The sequence below is a fragment of the Numida meleagris genome, chromosome 1 (genome assembly GCF_002078875.1).
Source record: "Numida meleagris isolate 19003 breed g44 Domestic line chromosome 1, NumMel1.0, whole genome shotgun sequence".
NCBI classification, from domain to species: Eukaryota; Metazoa; Chordata; class Aves; order Galliformes; family Numididae; genus Numida; species Numida meleagris.
This window is the reverse complement of record NC_034409.1, coordinates 52,493,725-52,518,786: the sequence shown is the minus strand read 5'-3', so window position 1 is coordinate 52,518,786 and position 25,062 is coordinate 52,493,725. Positions and strand designations below refer to the sequence as shown.

The following is a 25,062-nucleotide window of genomic DNA, read 5'->3' as shown; positions in this document are numbered from 1 at the left end:
CTTTCAAAATAGCATTGATCTAGTTGTAACAAAATACTTCAATTTTCACACTTATGTCTTTGCTGGGGTAAAGACAAATTCAGATTATTTTCTAGTCTTTACCTTTGTCTGAATTCCTGGAATACAATTCTGTTGGGGAAACCCTGACGACAAATACGGATTCCCTCCAGCACTCCATTGCAGCGAAGTTGATCAAGGACCAAATGGGGGTCGAGCTTTCCAGCCTGGTAAGGAAAGAAACATTTTCTTAATATCATGAAGCTTTTACAAAAGGGGCTTAACACCTTGCCTCCTCCCCTTTTTTGTAAAGCAGCCGGTTCTCTTTGTTTTCTGGTTATGAGAAACTGAAGGCTTTTATGCCACGTTAGAAACAACTGCAAAGATCAGTCTCCCGCATTCTGGAAAGCATACCATTATTTAGGATAACTGTAAAGAGAGATCTTGAATAAATAGGACCACTACAAGATCTCTTGCAAAAACTGGGAAGATCTAACAACCCAGTCATACCCTGCCAAGGAAGTCCATCTATGATTGCATGGGCAGTAGTTATAACCTCCTTTACCTTTTTCTCGTGGTTGGGGATAATGCAACGGACGAAGTTGGGGTTGGTGTTTCTCAGGGTGGCCATCAGTTTAGCCAGTTGTTCTTTGTAAAGTTGTCCCACTGTTCGGAACATACCCTTCCTGGTTTTAAAGGCTCCTGGCAACGCTGTTTCTGACATGCCAGCTACCTGATCCAGCCCAACAATACGATCAACTAGAGAGAACATAAGAAAGGGCATTAAAATTCAGCCACAACCAAAGGAAACATCGGTATGTACAAAGAACATCTGGGTAGAACAGGATAAATGAGAGGAGCTGCAGGATCCTTTTTGCTTCATCTCTACACAGATGTCGACTCCTGTACAGAATTTGTGCAGGGATAGGAGCAGGAAGGAAAAAAAAGCAACAGCTCACTACAGGAAGTTTGAGTGATGGAATCAAACTTGCTCCCAAACATAGTCTACTGATGATCTGGAGGGCAGATCTGGAAGAGCAATCTAGAAGTGTGTTTCAGATGCTTCCACTTGCTTAGGTTACAATGAAAAACAACAAACCAAGAGTTCTAGCTGCTAGCCCACCAGAGTCAACTATTAGTTAACTCTGATCCAGAAGAGGCCACAGTTAGAGAAAAAGCCCAGCTTGACTCTTTAGTCACAAGCAGAACTGCCATGGTTGGTGATCAGAAAAGCCACATCTACTTGTTAACTGAATAAACATGGTAAAAGGCATGACAGACACCAAATTCCAAGATACCATTGTTTGAGTTATTTTGGAGTACAAGTATTCTATGACTCACAGACACGAACAATACCACCAGGAGAAAGCCAGAACTCCCCACCCCAACAGCTTCTCCCCTGTGTCACAATGACATCCAAGTACTAGTGAAGCTATCATCTTGATGGGTGAACTCCAAGACTTTTTTTTCAATAGAAGCCAGTCAGATCTGAGAGTAGCATCAGTTGGAAGAAACTAAAGCTTTCCTTTTTCCCATTGTTCTATTATGTAGAGATAAATATTCACAGTCACAACCAAAAATAACTGTATCACTATAAATTACCACACCCTAAGGTACATTTTCTCAAGGGCTTCAATCTAATATCTCACTACTATCCTCAGTGATTGGTTGATGCCTACACTCAGGCTCCCTGTCTTAATTTCTGAAAATACAGAACTTGTGCTCAGCTGGCTTGATTAAAAAAACTTGTCATGAGAAATCTCCACAAATGAAGAAACAAGAAAGGATAGATGCTTCATTTACAGTTAATGTTAGCTTACAACTGCTCGCTTCTAGAGCAGCCATTGGAATAGGGTCAAAGCTGTCTTATCAGAAAGAAAAGAAGGTTATGTTACTAGATGACATCACAGGGAAATCCACAGAAGAGTCCCCCAGATTCCGTCTGGAACAATCCTCTTAAAAACTTGAGCCCTGCAATCTACATCAAGATGGCAAAAAGGACAGTCACTTGCAACAGAAGATCCAGCTAAGACCAACAGATGAGATCTGATCAGCTGTGGTTCAGTTGACATTCTAACTCCAAAAGGCATGTGTCAGCCTCACACAGCAAAGGCCTTCCTAAGTACTAGGCTCTGATGGATATTTTTCACGTAGTACAAATTCCTTTTCCAAACCAATTATCCTTTTTGTGATCTGCAGCTGAAGTCAAATCTCAACACTAGAATCAGCATTAAACTGAATTTCGGTTTTAACATAGTCTTGGAAATCTTTCTTCCAAGTACAGCCTTACTAGTTCTATGTTCAAACATTTGACAGGGATTTGCTTTTAGCTGTTCCTACGAAAGTCTTGCAAGAGCACCTTTAGCACCTGAATGTGTCCATATTTCTCTTGTACCCACTTGCAAGGATTTTTTTTATTTTTTTTTTTTTAAAGTCCATGAGGAGCTACTAGCACAAAGCAAAGGAAATGAACAAGAAAGACAAGCAGGTATGACAAAGGGACAAAGAGAAGTTAATGGAAGCATTTCTTGCATGGCTCTAGGATGCATTACACACATGACACAACAGCTGCATTTCTCAGTCACCTGGTTCTAGATGAAGAATAGGAAAGTGTTGATAGAAATAGGCTCTCTGAACGTTCTGCATCTCTGCAACAGACAGAGACGTCAAAGAAAACCCATGACAGAAAGTGACAGCAACAGTAAGACTCAAAAGCAGATAAACTCAGAGAAGATAAGAGTAAAATACTGAACAACACTGCAGCAAAAACACGCTGGTTGCAGGACAGAAAATCTAGATTCAACCTCAGATCTTGCATTTGAGTGTTGCAGCTAAGCAAGCTGCTAGGACGCATTGGTGTGTTCATATTTTATCTGGTATTCTCAATTTGGAACAGTAATTGCAGTATATGCAGCAAGCTTAATGTAAGTCAATGCACATGAGCCTTTCGTTTGTGTTACAGCGAATTTTTAATGCAATACCAGGGTCTAAGCAAAGGATGCACTGGACAATATTCATCTTGGTGGTTTAGTCTCCAGGGAAGAAAAGCAACATAGGTCATAACAGATTTTTGATGAACCAACAATTTTTTCCATGTAAAACAGGAAGAGAAAACATATGAGATTAAATTTAATTACATACCATCTTTCCACAACTCAGACACAAACTTATCCGATGACTGATGGAGAAGAGTAGCAACGTTATCATTCAGTGGATCCATGTTCTTCATCAGCCACTCATCTGCTTTATAATCCACCTGGAAAAGAAAAACACGTCAAGAAACTCCAGAGCATTTTCTGCAGCACAAGATCCAGCAAGATTCTGCAAAGTCTAGAAAAGCAGCACCAAGGTTTGCATAATCAACAACAGACAATGTAATTATTCTTGAACACGTTGTCTAAGCAAGCATACTTACAAACACCAAACCCTAAATAAATGCTGAACTTTCTGTTCTATCACTAAAGGGAATGGATTTACAATGCTAGTACGCATCATCCTGAGTGTGAAGCAAAAAACTACTGCACCACCATTACTGGTGATAAGATCTTGATGCAAGGTTTCTGAAAAATATCTCCAATCCCATCGAGTCACAGAGAGCAAATTTAAATTGGTGTCAATTTGGCATGTCCTCAACTATACATAGATAATTTGCAGGTAAATCTCCCTAGGCTCCGTAAGGTCTACAGCAATGAAACAGCTTTGTCAAGTCTCCCACTGGTTTCCCGTGTCTTCCCATACATAGCCACTTTGGTAAGTAGCTACTTCTGAAAAACAGTAGTTACACAGTGGAAAATAAGGCAGACATTCTTCTCATGCACAATTTAGCTATTAATCCTTTACCTTGCCAGCATAATGTATGATACAGAAGTCAGCTTTGTCTTTCAGCTGTTTTGGCTTCTGGAATTTGGGGTGGGTGCCTTGTTCTTGTACAACTTTTTCCACAAAGCTTTTGTCTGTTGCTTTTGGGAACCAGCACTCTTCATCCAGCAGGGCCAGTATACCAGGGGGGCCAGCCTTAAAGGAAGGAAACATCCAAACGTCATTAAGTACATGACTACATCAGTAATGAAAACCTTTGGATAGCTAGGAAAAAAAGGACACCTAACCATGATCCCTATCACATTCACCTGTTCTGTGGTATCAGTTCAACTACTGCCACAGTAATCGAAATTATTAATAGTCTCTCAAGATCCTCTTCTGAAATCTGAACATTTTTATAGAAGGCCTCTTTCATGACACTTATACAGGCTGTTTTAAGTGAAAATATATATATTTTTAATATAAGGAACACTACAGAAGACCATAGCAGTAAATTTCAGAAACTAGTTCTTACTACTGGAATGTGTACTGTGAAATGTGTGAGTTTCCAAGCTTTGCTAGTGCAGACTGAAGGCAATAGAGGTTCACTGCCTCTCTTCACACTTGTAGGCAAGAAAGGAAGCTCACACTACTCATTCTAAATTGCACTTATGCACCTAGCACCATGCAGTTCTACACAGAGATAATTTTCTGAGAAGAAAAAATGGCTGACAAGGTGATCTGCTTTCATGCAACACTTCCTACGGAACTGACACTAACAGTTTTATTGACGACATACTTTCAAGCAAAGAGAAAACTGTTCATTTCTGCTTCCTAGCAAACCACAGTGTCAGTAGAGGGTTACAGAAGCTAGCTGTACACAGAGAGTAGCCTTTCTATGACACAATTAGTGCAGCCATTTCTTGTTGTTCAAGAACAGGAGAACAAGCTTCTTACCGGCTTCTCTATGAGGTCAATGCAGGGCTGCAGATCCAGGCCAAAGTCAATGAAATTCCACTCTATGCCCTCCCTCTGGTATTCCTCTTGCTCCAGAATGAACATGGTGTGGTTAAAGAGCTGCTGCAACTTCTCATTTGTGTAATTAATACACAACTGCTCAAAGGAGTTCAGCTAATGAAGAAAAGAGCAGAAAGATATTTGAACAGTTGCTTTTGAAGACACATCTACTATTCTCCTAGCACTAAAGATCACATTTAAAGTTATAGTTCAGCAACTCTAAGCTAGTGTTCTTGTCTAACTTCTAACCTTTTTGCTTATGAACCGCATTTCCTGTCACATGCTACTGAAACACTGCATCAGTCCCAAGGGAAATTCACAAACTGCTCCTCAGAATTTGCAGAAGAATGTTTTGTCATAAACAGCAGAAGAATTACTGCAGCCACTTAACCCAGGAACAGAAAAGCCTCCGGTTTTCTCACAAACTCAGAGCTGGCAAGTCCTCTTCATAGGAAGGGGAAGCAATGGAGGTCTGAAGGCAGATTCCTGAAAACATGTGTGCTGGGAAGTCCTTTTTTAATCCTCACACATAAAATCAGAACAAGAAAAGTGACGGAAATTTCTTCACCGTGTCCTGATTTCTTCAAACTGTACAGATAAGGTTAAAAACCAAGGACAGACCATACTTATGTTTGACCATACTTAATTTAATGCAGCTGCTGGACAGAGTGGTTCTGTTCTACTTCCTCCATGTTCCAGTAATTCCTAACCATGCATTTCCACTCCCCTTACATTTTTATGAGATGTAGCAACCATTAAACCAAAAGTACAGTTAGATCAACAACATGATCAGAGAGAAACAAAGCAATCTTCCAGTGGCTTAGTTTTCCATTTCATTAATAAATGGTCCAATTAACTTTGCAGCTGCACAGAAGCTAGATTCAGAAAAACACAAGTTTATAGGAGTTGCCTGGCTTGCTAGCTGGGGATGGCAGGATAGTTCTTTTCTGGTGTCAGCTTGTGATTAGTTAAGACTAAGCATAATGCAAAGCCATGTTCTGGAACTGTAGTTTCATGATGTGGCCTAACAGCTCACTGCTACCTATAGAGGGAGCTCCAACTTTCCCTTTTCCATCTCTCCTTCAACTTTCCTTCAGCTGTTCCTTTCCTACATTTATCTTGTATCAGTTTTTGTGCTCAGATTCCCCTTTACTGACTGACTCAACTATAAGCCACCCTAAGAAAAACAGTATCCGCACTGCTAGAAAGGTGAACAGTATGAGAGGGTGCAGCCAGGAACAGCACAAGGGGAACGGTGAAAGTTTACCCTTCTTCCGCATCAAGAAACTGTTACATCAGTTTAGACAGATGTGAGACCAAACTCTGATCCCTGATTTTCTCACTTCTCACAGAGCATAGCATACACAGGTCAGAATATGTTGAACCTGATTTGGTCTCCCCTTTCTTTGCCTTTTCAAAAGTCTTTGTCAAAACTAAGCGGCAGAAAGACTTTCTAGCAATTCTTAACGATGCTAATAGGTCGCAGTGGATTGTGTTTTTAATGCTTTGGGATAAACTAATGGGACAAAATTTTAACTCCACTTTACATTTTAAAGACTTTTTTGTAGGCTAGCAAACTCTTACATGCTGAATTACAAAGAATCACAAGCATCCAGAACTATGAAATTTAAACAATAGTGATGCACATGACAAAAAGGATGTAAGCACCAGAACATACAGCAATGAGACACAGTATTTGCAGTATATACAAAATAAGAAAGAATGAACTACTTGGACACATTATTAAACAAACTGACAGTTCAAATTGGGAGGGATCTCAAATAAAAGCAGGATACACATAATTCCCAAAGCTATTCTGTTTTATTCCAGCTTTAAAATGTTTTCCTTCAACACTTTCCTTCCCTGCTCCATGGCAAACTGTGCTGAGTGCAGGGACCTGACATCTCCTTACCTCAAAAATCTCAAAACCAGCAATGTCAAGGATTCCAATGAAGGATGCACCCTGTCGCTTGGTCTTATCCAGTGCCTTGTTGATGCGCATAACCAGCCACCGGAACATCCGTTCATAAGTGGCTTTAGCCAGAGCCTCAATGGCAAAGTCAGCCTATGCAGAAAGACAAATATCAGGAGTTGCATTATAACAGTGATACTCTGTAAGACGGAGCAAAGAATGTCTTAATAAATTAGCACATCAAAGCTAACTTTCAGGACTCCGCCCACCTGAGAAACCATAGCCTAATATTCTAGAAAAAATAAATAGAATCATGTCCCTTCCAAAGTAATATAGTATGTTCACATATATCCAAAGAAAAGCATGAAAATTACTTTGTAATATAGGATTTGACTATATTTGACTATAGGATATAGTCATTTTTTCCCCTCGGTGCCATGACCCTACCCATGATTAACACAAAAATACTACATATAGAGTAAGAAATTAAATATCAAAACAGAAAGACAGTCAGTGAATATTTCTAGATTTCAGTCTCTTCCCAATCTCTTTCATGCTATGGGGCATGTTTATTTACACTGAGAATAATGATGTGTTTATGAAAAAGCCATGCGGAGAGTAAAGCACAGGGGTTTTACCTCATTTAGGAAGCAACTAGCTTCTAGTTCAGGTTTCATTTAAGAACACATTCAGCACAGCCTGATTCAAGACTGTTAAGAAACATATCAGCAGTTTCAAGGATGGGATACAAATTCTTCCACGCGAGCAGCTGACCTACTCAGAAATTGTGTTTTCTGTATTATAGCAACTTGAAAATGTCACCCTTGCATAGAGCACTGAAAAAAACTTACTCCCCTGGGACAGCCAGTCACTAAAATTAGAGGAGTTGTGCTCTCATTTTTTCCTCATATGAGAAAAAGTGCTACAGGGGCAGGGGTGATTTTTATTTTTATACAGATCAAGACAGCTAAAACTAGAAGGAACACAGATGCTGTATTATTCAAGTGTAGTTGCCAACATTGCAGCCATGAAGATGGCTATTGCTTTTTGACAGCAAAATTAAAGACTGAAGTACTCATTCACTTGTACAGAATGCCTACCTGTTCTTTGGTCTGAGCTTTCTGGACATAATCTCGTCCAACTTTGATGCGAGGAGTCAGAATACCTCTGGTGAAGTCTGTCACGTTGATACCCAGAAGATGAGACACTTTCTGAGCAGCTAAGGAAGGAAACAACAAAGATATTAACGTGTTGGGATTTTTTCTGTTTTTCTCACAGAAAACGAGAGAAAGAGAACATTTCTGCAACTGCATTCTCAGGACAGTAATGACTGCTCTCAAAAAGCCATAAAATGAAGAGCAGGTTAACGAAACAAAGAAATCCTCCCAAAAAACTCTAGCAACCCATGCTAGGAGTTACAGAGTTTCTTTAAAATCCACAGGAGTCAATTTGACAATATTCTCACATACCACTAAGACATAACATGGAATCTTCAGAATGTCCACATTTACAATCAAATTAAAAATACCACGAGTGACTGACTTCTTAATCAAACTAATTGTACTGTCTTCACCGACCAATTAGTTTTTGGGGCAACCTTTTTTATTTCAGATTAAAGAGCCAAAAAATCAAAACAAATTACAAATATGTCTAACTATGAAGTTAGTAAATATTCCTTAATCAGGTATGTAAGAAGTAATCATTCTTAGCCTGGTTAAAACAGACACACACTACATGTTCCAGTAGAGTAAGCCTTTTCATCTGGTCATTGTTACACGTACTTTCTGCCTAGTTCTTTAACAAGAACAGTGTCACACTCCTGCCCCTGAGCGGCTGCAAATCCACGTTTGGCAAGACAAAGCATTTGTTTCTATATTTATATGAAGGAGCATGTCATCTTCTTTGACAATAAGTCACTTGATAGAAAAACAGGACGGCAGCATTCTGTATATACTGTAATTAATTTTTCTACTTGTGAGAATTTCCTGTAGGCTTTTTTTTTTTGCAATTTTCTATGGAGTATTTCTTTTAGGGGTGGGGGCTAGGGAAAGGAGATTGGTACCTGTATTGTCTGGCATAGAGGCTTGGTCTGTGTTGCGCTCCTTCTTGAAGACTATGTTGCCAAGCTGAAGAACACCTGAGATAACCTTCAGAAGACCTTTTGAAATAATAACAGCTCAGTGTCAGACATCAGCAAAAGCCCTGATATAACCCAGTTAACTGTGTCATGAAAAGTAAGCAGCTCTTCTCAGCAGCCAAAGATCTTTCTGGAATTTGGCAGCAGGGTGTGGGCAAAAGTGCCCGTGCCATAACTGATCACATGCTGAATCATCTCAACCGTTATCACTCTACTTTTGAACAGTGCACATCGCAAATGCAGCATCAGATGCTAGGACTGGGATAAAAGAGTTCAGTGTCACAACATCAAGTCATAGTTTTCACCGTGTATCTATCAAAGCTCACTGCATAACAGCTTCTAGTCGCCTTGAGAAAACTGCCAGTCACTTGTAAAAATGGTCTAACGCCAAAGACTTTTTTTATCTCCTAATTTTTTACCTACTACAGAAACAGCTGCTTTAAAACAATATCCTTTTCATAGCAGAACAAACAATGGCTCCACAGAATCTACATCAGGACTAACAGAAGAGAATCCTATATGCTCCTCGTGGCATGTTTTGAAATCCGGTGTTTTGACAGCTGAATCTGGAGTCCTGGCACTTGGACATACAGCTTGTTTTGATATTGTCTCAAACATGGAGAAAGTTAGCATTTAGATCATACATCAAAACTACATAATCTTACTGCCCAGCCAGCTACTCTGCATATTATTATTTTAAGCCTAAAGAACTTCATACCTTGAATGGCAAGTACAAAACACTACAGTTATCTTTGCTGTAGTGGTTGGAACCAATAGCTCATCTATGTGACAGCAAAGACATGCCCTAGAGCATACATTAAAAACAAAATAAACAAGCAAACAACAAAAAAATCAAACAACAACAACCAATGGAATGTAGTAGGACATCTTAGCAATAAATCAGGTTGCCAGTTATTTAATTCTGTTTAAGCAAATGTCTTCACCTCCATATAGCAGTTTCAGTCTCAGATGATTTAGGGTATAGTATTTAATTGTGGATAACAAAAGAATGGATTTATAGCTGGCTGCACTATGAAGAGCAGCAGCTACGGCACAAGCACATATTCGAGCCACAAGAGCTACAGCCTCCAGCAGAGGAAGCAGTGACCTCAAAAAGAAAACCACAGATGCTTGCTTCAATGTAGGAAAAAAAAAGTTCTAGTTTTGTAAAACCTTATACAGCTACAAACTGAAATTTGGCAGAAGACTGGTTCCCAACAAGTAAGGCAGATTATAAATGAGAGCATAGAAAAAGTGAATAAGCATCACTGCACTTTGTGCTGGCTTCATAAAATTCTAGGGAACTGTGCTCCTAGAATCAGACAATATTAATTTCTGATCAGCAGTTCAGTGTTAAGCTGGAAAGAAAAGCACTATGAGCAGGCCATTTTCAAAGCACTAATCCAGCCAGTACTAGATTTGGTACTTAAAAGCCATTGCTTAGGGGGCAGGGGAGCACACGATCCTTGCATTACACAAGAGAATGAGGGAAGTCTTGTACTTTGGATGTGTTACTCATAAACCAGATATACAGCCCTCAGACTGGGATCAAAACCAGCAAACAGATGAACGTTTTCATTGGTAGTTTGACTTCTAAGACTGAATGTATGAACTGAAACTATGCTGGTATATCCTGAGGTGGGCTACTCCAAAGCTACTAAGCTCACCACTTGCACCCTGCTCACTTTGGGTTTGGGATGGAGGCAGGAGAAACAAAGTAACAACAAAAAAATACCAAAAAATGAAAACAAACCAAAAATAAAGGTCTAGAGAGATATGATCTATTTCCTCCTTGATTTTCTCACATTTCAAGCTCTCCAGAGGACTCATACCTATTTGTTCCTCATCTGGGATGCCCATGATCCTCATTGCTTCCATGGTCTCTTGAAACATATCTTTGTCTTGCTGACCCGGGATCGTAACATGTCCGTTGGAAAGGAAGCGGTATTTGTTGTAAGGCTCCAGAAGTAGATCAGCTTAGAAAAGTAAATGAGAAAGAAGTTACTGTGGTGTTATTTTGTTACTGTGTTTTTTTTAAATAGACAAGCTACCACTGAAAGCGAATTTCTCACCTGCATATGCTAGCAGGTGCTGGATGAATCTGAGATTAAGATCAGTTTTACTAACAGATGAAAATTTAATATACTTTAGAAAAAAAAAATGGAGTTTTTCTGCCTTATTTCTTTCTATTCCTTCCTCTGGAATACTCCACTAAAGAAGTGCCAATCATCATTATGCCCTAAGTCTATAAAAAGCTGGGATTAACTTTGAAGTAAATTTGCCTTCAACTTCAGATACCTTATTTGTTTCAAGTCATATGAAGGTTAATACATAGCTCTTGAAATACTAACAACTATGAGAAAAGTCCTCTCCTTCTGTTATTCCTCCAGATCAATGTGCAGCTCTCACACAACATGCAGACTGATCTTAGGCTGAGGCTTTAATGGTAGGCGTGCTAGCATCCTAGAGTTGCATAGGTGCCAGATGCTTTGCTCCATTCAGTTAAATGCTGAGCACATCACAGTAGGATCATTCCTGCACAAGAAGGGCTTACATCATACAAGGCTAGACTAAACACGGGACAGTGATTTAGATAAGGAAGGGCGTAGAGTCATTTCTGGCAAGGAGACAAGTGCAGGAAGGAACCAGAGAAGCAAGTTTTCAGGAACTGAGAGGTGCAGGGGGAGGGCAGAGGGATGTATGTCTGTGCAGAAGTGGAGAAGGAGAGGCCATACCTAAGAGGCACAGACAAGAAACTATGAAAGAACAGGTGCTAGTGTCCTAGCTAGAGTCTGGACCCTCTGCTGCGGTGACGAGAGAACTCCATAACTACAACAAAAATCAAACTTACTCTTCAAATGTTCTCCTGCTCCAGAGAGTAGGTAGTAGAAGATGTGAAAGGTTCTCTCTTCTTTGGCTTGACGAATTGCACGTGACTTCTCCAGTAGATCTTCCGAGAGTTAAGGCATATGGCAGAACATACAAATCATTTCCTCTTTTATCAAAGGAGAAAACCTAGCAGTACTTGATGTTCTCCCTGTGCCAATTTAGCAACAGTTAGCAGCCAACAAGCCACTGAGTTCTGGTCTCAGTTCCGTCAGCCTCTTAATGATAGCTATGATAAGAGAATCTTAACTGATACACAGAGAAATAGGGGCCATTCATCTGCATTTGCCTTGCACAGAGGTGAAAATGGCTCATGAAATTCCAAAGCTATTTGCCTTGTAGCAGTTTATGTTGCCATCTCAGCCTCCTATGACTAGAACTCATTAATTCAGAAGAGATATTAATTGCGGTCACAAAGATCACAAAATACGATACGACTACAACAGTAAATTTTCTAGCAAAAATTTAAGTGCCTCCTGACACATTCTCAACTTAGCAAACAAAGGTAAGGTGCGATGAGCTTGCTAAGCATTATTACTGCCACTCTCAATACCCTGTTACTTTTACGTGGTTACAAAAAGGATACAGGTCTCGATATTGGCACCAACAATGTAACCGTTGACATCAAAGTTGATTCTGATGAACTTGCCCTGAGAGGAAGGTATTGGCAAAAAGGTTAGCATTCATTCTATGCAGTAATTGAAATAAATAGCCAAGGCTAACCTTGTCTTTTTAATACAGGAAAGGAAATTCAGAACAGGTCAGGCAAATTTTATGCAAAACATAAGGCCAGTCAATAGGCAATGTCTGCTGATCACGACAGCGTTTAATGAACAAGACAAACACCTGTAAACAAGGGTGGACAGCTTACAATTCAACTTAATTATGTTTCAACCTAGATTTCCCACAAGTATTGCATTTTCAGTTTTTCGTGCTATACGGTTCAAACAATTCTGCTTCCCTCAATGCCTAGCATCAACCATTTCCATTTAGCTCCAGCCCTGGCACCTCAGTCTGCCTCAGACACTCGTCCATCTCTCCAGAGCAAGCAAAATAAGGATTGCTATTTGCTCTCCAGGACAAAACCGACTGTAACAAACTTAGAATAAAATCTGGTGCAAGTAGTCCTGGCACAGGATCAGGTTCCTTCATATTGGAAATCTACCAGCAGTATTTTCTGGATAATTCACTGAATGAAATTCTTTTCCCAGATTAACTTCAAGGAAGTCACACAGATAGTTGTCCTATCCCAGGATAGCACTGCACTCAAAATGAGAAGAAGTCCTCCCTCTGAAAAGTTTAGGATACTGGAAATCATGCTGGACAGTAATACTCACAAATCTTGAGGAGTTGTCATTCTTTACAGTCTTGGCATTTCCAAAGGCCTCCAGGATGGGATTAGCCTGGAGTAACTGTCTCTCTAGTTCTCCCTAGAGGGAAATTAGAAAAGAATAAAGTAGGTAGCAGTTTGCTGCATTAAGCTTGGGTCAAACCAGCGCTGAGGTTTCAGTTCACACTAGCTTGGTATCTGCAGTAGAGAAGTCACATTAAACCTTAGAAGATGATCCCTTAAACCTTCAAAAGGAGACTCATTAGTTATCCAGGTAAAACAGAAGCATTCACAAAAACGCTTTATTCCCTTCCCCAAGACAAGGGTGTCACAGTGCTGTCTTTCTGTTAACAAGCAGCCCTTTAAAGCCACTTGGCCACACCATCCCACAGATTTCCCAGGATCAAAACAAAAAACATTCCACCCAAGATCAGGCCCTCATCCCAGAAATGTCTTGAAGAATGAGAAAAATCCTTTCTTGCTACTGTAAGACAGCTCTGAACTCTGCTAGCAGTAGATTAATAAGTTAGCCTGAAAAGTTGTAATGTTTGTAAAAAGAAATATATATATATATATATAAAGAAAACAACAACACCAAGTTGCACTAAGAGTCTATGTTTTCCACAATACAAACAAGCAGAAAACTCTTTTGTAAGGAGGCCCACAGAAAAAAAAAGAGAATTAGTGGTATCCCACAAACTGCAGGATCGCTTGCATTCTACTGCCATACTCGCGCACTCCTCCTCCCCTCAGGGAACACAAAATGCTTGAGCTGCAGAAAAAAAAAAAAAATCAGAACCTTTATCCCTGCCAAGCACTAGATCATTGGAGCATGTACACCTTTCCCTTCAGGCTCTAGATATCTCTCTGGCTGTTTTTAAAAACATTTGTCCTTTGTGTTAAGAATGTGAAGTTCTGCATATGTCAGGATTAGTTGAAAAACTTCTGGAGATAGAAAATGACAGTTTAGATTAATATTTCTCTTTTTTGCAGTGATCAGTACATATTCAAGACTTCCTGTGCATAACAGATGGAAATTGAGTTTGATGTGTAAAAACTGGAATGCATGGGCAAAATATTTAATGGTATTTATAAAGGAAAATTGTTGCCATTAATTTTTAAAGTGCATTACAGAACAGGTCAGTCCTTCCACTGCTAAAAAAGCAGTAGAGATTGTGTTGTGTAGTTGTTGTGTTTTTGGGTTTTTTTTCCAAAGAGGTGGTGCATCAGTAACCAAACAAAGAACTACAAGTGCCTCTTTTGTTGATTCCACATCACCTCACTTCATGCTTGCAAAGCGCACCGCCAAACAAAATGCCAAACATGACCTCCAGTCCCTGCAGAACTGCACATACGCAGAAGGGGCAGCTGCTGCAAACACTTCCATTCACTGTAAAGTATACACAACAAGGGGGTTGGTTAACCATGGAAAGGGAAAGCTGGGATATCTGCTCTCTCACAACAGAGCCAGTGTGTAGCTCTGTGAGGAGAAAATCTTGAAACTGGAGTTCAGTCCTTGAAACTGCGTAGCAGTCACATTGCCCTCTCCTATTCTGGCACACGTACTGATATTGGAACGCTCTTCCCTCACCACCCTGCAGTGAAGTCCCAGGCCTCTGTTTGCGACTACAGTCTGTTGCTATGCAGAGAGAGGTCAACACTTCAGCTCAACTAAGGAACAAGGAGGGAAGAGATCAAAAGACTCGCCTTTTCTCTAAAAAGAAGTCAGGCTGAATCTGTTTCAATTATTTGGTCCAAAATAAAGCTAAGACTATGCTTCGCTACACAAATATCAGAAGTTCATAGAAATTTTCGCTACCAAATCTCCTCTTAATTCCTCAGTAAGAAAGTGTCCTTAGCGTCATGTAGGTGCTGGTAAACCATAGCTTAAAAGTGATTCGGTCTCTTGAAGAACCAAGGTAGAAACAGGTGTAAGAGAACACCAGCTCAGGGCTCACAGCAATATAGCACTGTGAGGAAAGAAGAAGGCTAGAGCTGGTCACATCCCTTAGTTCTCATGACTTGTCCATATGGAGATGGGCATCCAGAAATCACAGCTGGCTTTCACACCTTTTCTAAAAAGTAAAAGGTGATGTTTCCCCTGTTTTTTTGTTGGTTTTGTTTATTTGCGTTTAAACATTTCAGGGATTTGTTTTTATATTCTTTTCCACAAGGAGGTGAAAGACTTAGATAACTGGACCCCAGCCACACTGAGTTGGATGGGGAAGGAGGAAAGAGATCATCAGTAACCCAACCTTCAGTACAAAGATTTAAGCATTAGCAACCGCTACCCATGAACTTCTAATTAGCTGTGAACATTCTCATCTTCACAAGTTAACAAGTCAGTAGAGAAGCAGAGGCTGAAAATGGGAAAACATCTGTCCTAACTTCCACAAATGAAGTTTGATTAAGTGAAAATGTATTTATATGATTAGATTCGGTAGGCCCCAAAAGCAGCTTTAATGCATTTAATACTCACACCATGCAGCTAGAAGCTGTTTAGCTCAATACACTAATGCATTGGACGTGGTGGAAGCAGCCCTAACCTCCAAAGCAAGAGAGCTACAGCTGACAAATATGCTTCGTAAATCAGATTTTGCTCAGATACTTGGAAAAAGAGGAGCTTAAGCTCAAAACTTCTACGAGAAGACAGTCAAGAAACCTTCCTGGTAGATTAAGTATCACTGCTTCCTATACTGTCACTGACGAAGTTCCACATCTACTCTTGCTAATCAGTGCCAGCAGTGGATTTTCGGTACTGCAGCATGAAGGCTTGACATTGTCATATTCTACCTTAAAGAATAAATCTGTCAAGATCTCAGATGCTGAAAAACAAATAACGTATAACCCCTCATAATCCGGCTCCAAGTTTAAAGTTTGTAAAGGATTGTTGCCCAGAACACTCCTTACCAACTAACATTTAAGGATCCACAGGTTACACAGTGGAAGAATACTTAGCTTAAGCCCACGATTCTGTTTTCCACATTTAAAAAAAGAAAAAGAAAAAAAGGAGAATGTTTCTAAATACAGCTACTGACAGACCATGGAAAAAGCCTTCATATGTCTGAAAGTTTGGCATGTAGAAAGATTTTTTTTTGGTCGTATTCCAGAAGTTACTTACTAGAATGTGTGCGCACAAGCACAGCATGCCTGTGTGCAGGGATGCCTTCTTATTCATATACTCTACACACACAAGGCATGCCTACACATTAAGCTACTAAGAAAAAACTTCTACTGAGAGATAACACTGGATGCACTTGGCATCTGGCTTTCATTACACAGCTCACCAGTGAACATTTCCGACGTGTTCAGCTCTGACTAACAAGCTCACAGTCCTGGAACACCTCGTCTGCGGGGCAGCCCTTCCTCATCCATCTTTCTCTGCAACTTGCAGTCACATCTCACTGCTGGGAGGAGAAAGCTAAACACATGCCTACATTTATCTTACTAGGAACACCACACATACTAGATATTCAGTTCTACGAAAGTCTGGTCCGGTTCTATTGCCCCAGAGGAATATTTTTCCAAATAAACTGTTCATGAACTCCTGCAAGAAAAGTCTTAAAATGTAAACTAGTTTTTAGCACAGAACACAAGAATTCTTTCTTTATATTACTTTAGTCCCCAGTCGAACATCCTAATAAAAAGATTATTGTGCACCACACACACAAAAAAAAAAAAACTGTGAATTGTCTATGGGTTTGGTTTAGCTGCAGAAAGTGATATTGGTGTGGAGTGAAAAGCTGCTCAAAAAAAAAAAATCACACAATGGGACAGAAAACGCATTCCTGGTGCAGAACGTGCAGTAAACGTGCAGCTCACCTACGAGGATACAACTGATGAATTCGGCAATAGTCCACCGGGGGAGAGGGAGGGGAAAAAAATATAAGTGAGACATTTTCAAAGTCCTCCCACCATCACCACCACCCTCCTTTCATGTGCTGCTACTTGGCTCTTTTCCACCCTTTTAATGTTCTCCTACAATTTCTAAGTTTTCTGCTGAGGTTCACTAGACTACCACTATATTCTCCAGTTTTGAGACTGGAGAATATGTAATAGCCAGGCCTAACATACAGGGGTACAGAAGACAAGAGGCAACTCCTACACAGAAGGATCAGTTTTAAACTTCCTGGACTGGTTATAAGCCCTATGTCTGTGTAAAAAGATCAGGATAGGTGATGTTTCATTTATAGTGCTTCTAGCCCATGAATCCAAGAGGTTGTGGGTAAGTTTATTCCTACTGTAGCTCCACTGAATTCAAAGGAGGTTTGACTTAGAACAATATTCCCTGGCTCATAGTTTTCAATAAACTTTTATTATTTCACAGTTCACTGTCCTCCTCAGTCCCCTGATAGATGTTAGCATCTAAGCTTTTAGTGAGTAACGTGGCTTTTACCAATGACAGCCAATACACGTCTATTGTCCAAAGTCAGCACAGCAATAAAGCATCATTAAATTAAACCTAGGTCTTACCTGGTCTTTTTTAGACTTGTGTGAGGAAGCAACATGAGCCAGATACTGAATGACCTTCTTGGTGTTCTCCGTCTTACCAGCTCCTGATTCACCTCTGTAAAGAAAGTCTACAATTCATTCACACACACACAAAAAAAGACATAGGGGGACATATTTCTAGCTCCAAAGGGCTACAGAGGTCCTGAAATCCACTCTATTACAACACCTCTCTCAAAGCCAACAAAAACTGAACCAAACCACAGAGTGGTATAAGTCTAGCTGGATGGAAGGCTATAGCCTCCAGCCAGTTTGCCACTGGGCATGGATTCTATCTGCTGGCACAAAGGAGGCAATAGAAACAAGAACTATACTTTTCAGTCACTTAGATATGGAAATTGCTAAGTGGATGAGAAATAATCCAGAGGCAGCTATAGAGCTAGCAGTGAAAGATAAGGAAATCAATCTTTCTGAACAAAGGCTCCTGACTGGAGGCCAAGCAATTTTGCTGTGTCAAGAAGAGAAACTGCTGCAACAAATAAGAGTGTCTATTTGTTATTACATCAAGCTCATCAGCACCAGTGTTGTTAATTGCAACAGCTGCATCAAATCTTAAGGAGCTCTCCAAGACTTTTCCACTGACATAGCCTTATTTCTTCAGGAGTTTGGGCTGTCTGAAAACCTCCATTCTTCCTCCAGTTCCCATGAAAATTATTCCACAGAAAGGATTAAATCTTGGAAGATCTGAAGTAGGACCTTCCTTAACTCTCCAGTATTCCTCAAATTACTTGAGCCCACCCCCAAGTGCTTGCTATTAAAAGAGTCCCCCAACCAAGACTTCTAATACAGACATCCAGACAAGCTTGCAACTGTATATACTCACGTGCAAAGGATGGACTGATCCTCTCGGTCTAGAATAAAATTTAAAATAGTAGTCAGACTTAGACTTGAAAATTATATTAATGTGACAGAAGCAAATCAACACCAAATACAAAAACAGTAAACTCTAACAAGCATCATCAGAAATATGGCCAGGTAATCCATTTTCTGGCAGCAGAAGCCAACTTCCCACCATTTGCCAAAATTAAATTTCAGTGGTGCCATTACATTTCCTTCATCCAGAGAGAGAATATCGTTAGCATCAATTTCTCTGCAGTCATCACAGAACTCTCTCACTGAATGTTTCTTTAACATAGAGATTATTTGATACACAGGTACTTGCTATTCAGTCACCCTCCGTTCCATTATTCTGGACCCATACTGACTTGCAACAATGATCAGCAGAGCAGAAAATACAGATGGGAGGTAGAAAAAAAGGTGGAAATGGGGCAGGAACCATTAAAAAATCCAAAGAACAAAAACCTCACGTCAAACCAAGGCTTCCACCCCAAAAAGAAACATTGGAAGCTCAGTGAGAAATTATTGTTACTTATTTTGTACAGAATGAGTTTGTAAGCTACAGTGCTGAGCAGCAGCCTAAGTGCTATACAGATTGTTTATTTGTGGCACCAGCTCCTTTGTATTAACTGAGCAGCCGATAATAGCAGAAATCTTTTCTTTTTCATGCTGACAAGTTGCAAAATCAGGAATAGGAATATTGTACTGAATGCTAAACAGTAGACATGCTAATGCCTGTGTTCATTTTCCAGCTATGGATGATGAAATCCTCCCAGTTACAGAACTTACTTCACCCAGCCTACCTACCACTATCTTCTGCAACATCTTTAACCTCCTTTCAGCTTCCACCTATGATTCCACTTCCTCATAGGCAATCCCTGTCTAGTCTTCATCCCACTGCTCCTCAACCACTTCTATGCAAACACGCTCCCCTGCTTCTGCCTTGATTTCACTTTCCATCCTCTCCTCCACTCTGAGTCCCACTTTAGCCCCCACAGTTTGCATCATATTCTCCCCCCAGCTGGAAACACTGGGTAGATTGGAGAGTGCCTGTGTGCAGTACAGCTTCACTAGCTTGTAGGAATCACAGGGGAAGTGAGACCTGTTCAGACACAGAACAGACTCAGGAACAGCAAGTCATGCACAGAAAGTCCTGCATCATGCAAGAGCTCCTGAGACACGTACAGAACAGCCTGTGCCACCAAAATGCATTTATTTATTTATTTAGGTTAAGATCCAGACTGAGAACCTGAGTATCACAGCAGTTACATTTCATCCAGTTACTGTTCTTTTTCCACATCGTACTCCAATTTTGTGTCAGACTCCAGTCTAATCTCTAAACAGACTGCAAGCCTCAAGCATCCATGAACTGAAAAATCACTGAAATCCTCTAATAAATTATTTCAGCAATTGGTAGCTTTCATCAGTGTGCTTACGACTGTGACTGTCTCCACATTTCAGCTACTTCTCCTTTCTCCATTCTCTTAGGGAACTTCAGTGCACTCAGCATTCTCCCCACCAGAGAGATGCTTAGATGATATAACTGAGTCACCATTCAAGTTTCTTTGTGTGAGATAGTGAGATTGAACTCTAATTAGGGAAGGCTTTACAGGCAGGTAGACTTTTCATGGAACAGGAAAAGCAGGTGAACCTACCAAATTTGAGATTCTGTCTTTTCTTAAATTATTCTGAAAATAATAACGGAAACATTAAGTTCACACACTACAGAGAGGTGACCTGTTCTGAACTTGCTTTGCTGGAAACTGACTGTATGCAGGTGAGGAGGAAAGTTTGGAGGAAAATAATCTGCTTTATCTCAGTTAATACCATTCTCAGAAAGAGCTGATCTGGAAGAAAGCTAGCAAAAGAAAATTGTCACTCATATAGTTTTGCACCAGAAAACACTACACTTTCAAAACTAGACACTGAAAGTTTACTAGGAAAAAAATGAATGTGCAGTGCAAATGCTGAATTTTATTTTTTGCTTTTAAGATATGTAGCCCTTTTGCTGAGGGAGAGGTGAAGAGCGGATATGAGCCAGCCTCAAAGGCCTCACCCATTCCAAGTTCCCAGTGGGTCAGTGGCTCAGCAGGCACATCTGCGTGACTGGGCACAGGGACAGTGGATCAGGGGAATAACTAATGACTCATTTATGGATCGCCTAAGGAAATGTATTCTGTAGTAGTGCAATACTGGGGTGCAGTGCTCTATCACAAAGCAGCTATGTGAAAGGATAAGATTGTGCCTCTGAATAACATCTGCCTTTTGAAAGCTTGACTAGTCCACTTGCTCTAGAAAAATTTATGTTTGCATTCAGGTACCACAGAAGCTCTTATAAGAAGCCTATCTGAGAAAAAAAGATGTGCCTGATGACACTCCTCACTTCTGGTAGTCAACTTTGGTGTTGGAATGATGTGCTGGGGCTCCTCATACAGGCAGTGGAGCCCTAAGTACTTCTATACCAAGTGCCATCTCTTCCCTGTCCTCCAAGATAGGATCCTTATTCTAGCAAAACACATTGGTAATCAGACAGACAAACCAAATGTTATACGGAAAAAGAGATGACCAACATCAGACAATCCTCAGATTCCCTTTGGCACCAAACACTTATGAACATGACAAGTTTTGTTGACGAGCTGAGAAGCTCTTGTAGAGCCACGCTACAATGGAGCAAAGCAGCAACAACACTCTGGAATTACCACAAGAAGCCACGAAGGGGCAAGCACAGGATCTCCCCACACCTTAATGCAAAGCAAGGTGTTGTCAGGTGCTCAGCAGGAAGAGCCAGAGACAGTGTTTAAAAGCCCTCCTGGCACTAGGCTTGCCTCCCCCAGCAGACTCATCTGGTGGCCTGCTGCAGCTGCGTTAGTCACCTCTGCTTTAAGCCAGCAAGAACGTACCTGCGAGTGCAGGCAAGCCACCGGCAGCGTGCAGACACTGCCATAAAAGGCAACATTCCTGTTTGCAATCCGGGGGAAATTCTTTCCCAGGACGGCAAAGCGGCAGTCATTGGGATAGCTGGAATTCTTCTAATTGTCTACAGACAGACAACTGAATAATGTGTTGAGCAACAGGAAATTGGAGCCTACCAAAGGGCCAAAGAGCTAACAAATACAAAAGCATAACTCTTAGACACGCTTCCAATTAAGACTTGTTGTAAATGCCAATATTTATTCTCTATACAATGCTGACTTGTGCCATCACGAATCCGAATCCAGCTGCCCAGACGAGAGGCCACCTCCACTCCCCCACATTTTTTTTAGATGATCATTCAACATGGGCGTACTGCACCACCTCAGTCAGCACTTGCCTTTAGTGCGCTGTCAGTTGTGCAAGCAACCTACTCAGCAAAAGAGAATGTGCTGGGTACCATAAACTCAGTCGCTTATAATAACACAATCAAGAAACGCCCGATTAAAAGAAATCTGCATCTGCTTTTCAATCCTAAACAGAGTCACTTATTAAAAACAATTCAGAATAACAACTCATCAGTTAATTATAGCAACAGCTCTGTATTTCAGACCAGCTGGCGAGGAAGGCTTTTTATCTAGGCTCCTCTTCAGTTCTCATCACCATGGTTTTCAAGAGACCATAAGAAGCAGCAGCCTCGAGCATCCAGAAATGCAGGAAGTAAGACATCCTTCACATTTAAGCTATACAGCAGGATAGTATAATGAGATCACTAGATTAATTTTACTATATTAAAAAAACGTATCTGACTTCTTTAAGTTTAAAAATAAAAGATCTCATTTAGCCTGCTTCCGGGACCTTTCAGCACACATTAAAAACTTAAACCAAAATTTGTGTTGAAAACACAGAAATTTTGTACATTAATGGTCCTCAGATAAATATTCTACTGCAAAATAACAGATCTGGAAGAATTCTGAACTGCCGTGGTCGAATATATTGGCATAACTGATAAATGATCAGAGCCTTCAAACTCATGAATTTTTTTTTCTTTTTGTATGTTTGGGGGTGGAAGAAGAGGTTGGTAGGCTAGAACAGAAGAACAGAATGTGCAATTCAGGCTCCCATCTCAGTTACAGCACATCCTACCAGGCCTTTATCACCCACTTCCTCTGCATGAGTGACTGCAGTTGCAGGCCTGTTCATCTCCATAAAAGGAGAAGTGCTATAGCACTCACACAATGGTGACATCATCCCTCCAGCCAAGAGGAAGTGTAGCTGAAAGGCAAAGGCTTGGCTTGCTATCCGCTGCCTATAGCTGACTCATTAAGGCTACAAGCTTAACCGTAGCGAGATGGTACCACCCACCTCCTAACCACGGAGCGCCTGGCGGGGCGCAGCAGCCGGGCCCTGGAGGTTACCGTTACTGCAAGGCTGTTCAGGCCTGCAGCTCAACTGGGGGAACCGTCTGCTGGGCAAGTTAGGGAACTGGCCTAAAGCAAGAAGTGGGCTGAAGTGCACGCTTCAGCCACGCAGTAGCTTCAGTTCCTCGCCTCTCCTCAAACTTCTCATCTGACTTCAACATAATCTTACAAGCGACGTCCTTCCCTCGGGGCCCGGACACGTGAGGAGCCCCAGGCACTTGACACACTCTGTGCTACTGGAACAACCCCGCTGGCATAGAATCTCATCAAATATATTCACAGCGGTGCTTTAACCTACGTGCTGCTTTGAGTAGGATCAAAAACACCCCAGGGAAACACCCAGACGCAGCCTGAGAGCTTGCTTTTGCATTCTCGTTTTGGGAATGTGTTAGAAACAAGTTTCAAAATGCGAATAACCTAGCATCAAGCCCAAGGAAAAAAGAAGGATAAGCGTAGAATATTTAAGACAGCCCTCACAAAAAACAACTCCTAGATGGGAAAAAGGAAAAAGTCGCTTGATTTGGCAGGACCGCTACAGTGCCAAAATGAAGTTTGAGGGCAGGCACAAGGAAAAAAAAGTGTCATTTCAGAAAATGAAATACTTCCTACTGGATCAAATGTAAATATTTTTTTCCCCGAGCCATTTTTGGACTAAAGCCCGTACCCCTTTCTCTAGCATTTCAGAACTGAATCTGGAGATAGCAAGATAGGAAACTAAGTTAGGCTGTAATTTTAGGCTACACAAATGTTTACCAAGTTCTGACAGGAAAGAAAAACCGGTATACAGCCTGCAAAAGCTCAGGCTGCTCGTGGTACTGGGACAGTGTGCAGCAGGGAGACTGACAGAAAGGGCTGAACTGTTATGTAAGAACTGCCAGAAGGCTCTTGCTCTGGTTTGCAGGAATGAAGCAAAAAGGGTGTGGTAACTACTAAAAAACAAGTGGGCAATGGACTCTTTTTAGCTCCTTGTTCTGTTGAGAACCGCATTTCAAGACACATTCTTTTTAGAGTCGCATTTAGAAATCTCAGATGATTCAAAACATGTAAAACATCCCTTAAGAAGATCAGAAACTGCGGGCATCTTCTCTTGCGATTTGTATACAGACACCATCACACAAGCATCCTCCGTAATTAGTATCCAAATTTAACGCTGCCCTTTGCATCAGAAATTTGGACAAATCTCAGAAATAAACTAGTGAAACCACATGCTATTTTCCTTCGGTTTTAGCGGAAACAGAATTCACTTTTGCATGCAACTTGAAAGAGACATCTGTGCCCCTGCATAATCTGAGCGGACCGTCAATCAGCTATTCCTGAATTGGTAAACACACAGAGAATATCCTATAGAAAATTAAGGTGTGTTTTGGGGCAGCATAATTTACAGTGCAGTATAGCAGAGCACAGCTACAAAGCAAGCTGAGAAAGCAGCATTGAGATCCTGAAGTTAGAACAGAAGCATTCTTCTAGCTTGGAAACTTAAGAAATACGTCAACATCTGAGAATTATGAACAAAATACTTCAAGGTCATATTCTACAGGAGCAGACCTAAAGGACTGTTTCTTATGAAAATGACAGCTGAGTCTGAGGTGCATCTAACGACCTGCAGAAACAAGTAATTTGTCTTACAATAGCTAACCCTTTCATCCCTTAATATAACAAGGCCAAGAAAATTCAGGAAGGTGCTACGCTTCAGAATTTTTTCTTTTAAACACCAAACCCATAGACTGCTTAAATCCCAAGGTGCTGGCTGCGTAGGCTCCTCTGCAGACTAATCCATCAAGGTCAAGGAGGATTTAATAACTGTATAATGTTTTTAAGAGTTTTGTTCAGTGAACCATTAGGAACCCTACACTGACATGTGGAAAAACTGGATGAGAAGTGAGATGGAGCACGTTCATCGGCAATGTGCTGCTTATTCCCTCTCCCACCCATCTTTTAGTAGAGCAGGTTGAGTAGAAAGTTACAGATGGGCAGAGCACGCGTACAAGGAAAGAGCTTGGGAGAAAGCATTCCAGAATAACCATACAGATCAAAGCTATTACAAAGAAGTTTCAGACACTGACATTGTTAACAATGGTCATCATGCTCCAGACACCAAGGAAACTCGTAGCTTATTGCTAGCTTCAGTATTTGACACAGAAAATCTCTTCTGTGTGTTCTGAATAGACAAACAGGTGCCGTGTAATAGCTTTAAAAGGTTTTTTTCTTAATAGATCCTCTGGAGAGCATGAATCAAGGTAGAGAAATTACCCCTTCAATGTACATCTGCTGCTTTACAGTAATGATTTGTCTGCTCAAGACACCACTC

The 25,062-nt window shown here is 40.7% G+C and overlaps 1 protein-coding gene across 1 annotated transcript in view; it reads right to left on the bottom strand.

Annotated features, from left to right (window-relative positions):
- Positions 1-25,062, bottom strand: part of MYH9 (myosin heavy chain 9) — a 67,645-nt gene that overhangs the window by 18,769 nt on the left and 23,814 nt on the right. Inside the window, exons 4-17 of the mRNA XM_021386142.1 lie at positions 18,410-18,437; positions 17,551-17,644; positions 13,085-13,177; positions 12,334-12,397; positions 11,713-11,811; positions 10,694-10,837; positions 8,787-8,882; positions 7,825-7,943; positions 6,725-6,877; positions 4,753-4,926; positions 3,838-4,011; positions 3,139-3,253; positions 563-756; positions 103-224 (exon numbers count right to left, since the gene is read on the bottom strand). Of these exons, the coding sequence (XP_021241817.1) occupies positions 103-224; positions 563-756; positions 3,139-3,253; positions 3,838-4,011; positions 4,753-4,926; positions 6,725-6,877; positions 7,825-7,943; positions 8,787-8,882; positions 10,694-10,837; positions 11,713-11,811; positions 12,334-12,397; positions 13,085-13,177; positions 17,551-17,644; positions 18,410-18,437 (1,669 nt within the window). The remainder of the gene's footprint in view (positions 1-102; positions 225-562; positions 757-3,138; positions 3,254-3,837; positions 4,012-4,752; positions 4,927-6,724; positions 6,878-7,824; positions 7,944-8,786; positions 8,883-10,693; positions 10,838-11,712; positions 11,812-12,333; positions 12,398-13,084; positions 13,178-17,550; positions 17,645-18,409; positions 18,438-25,062) is intronic.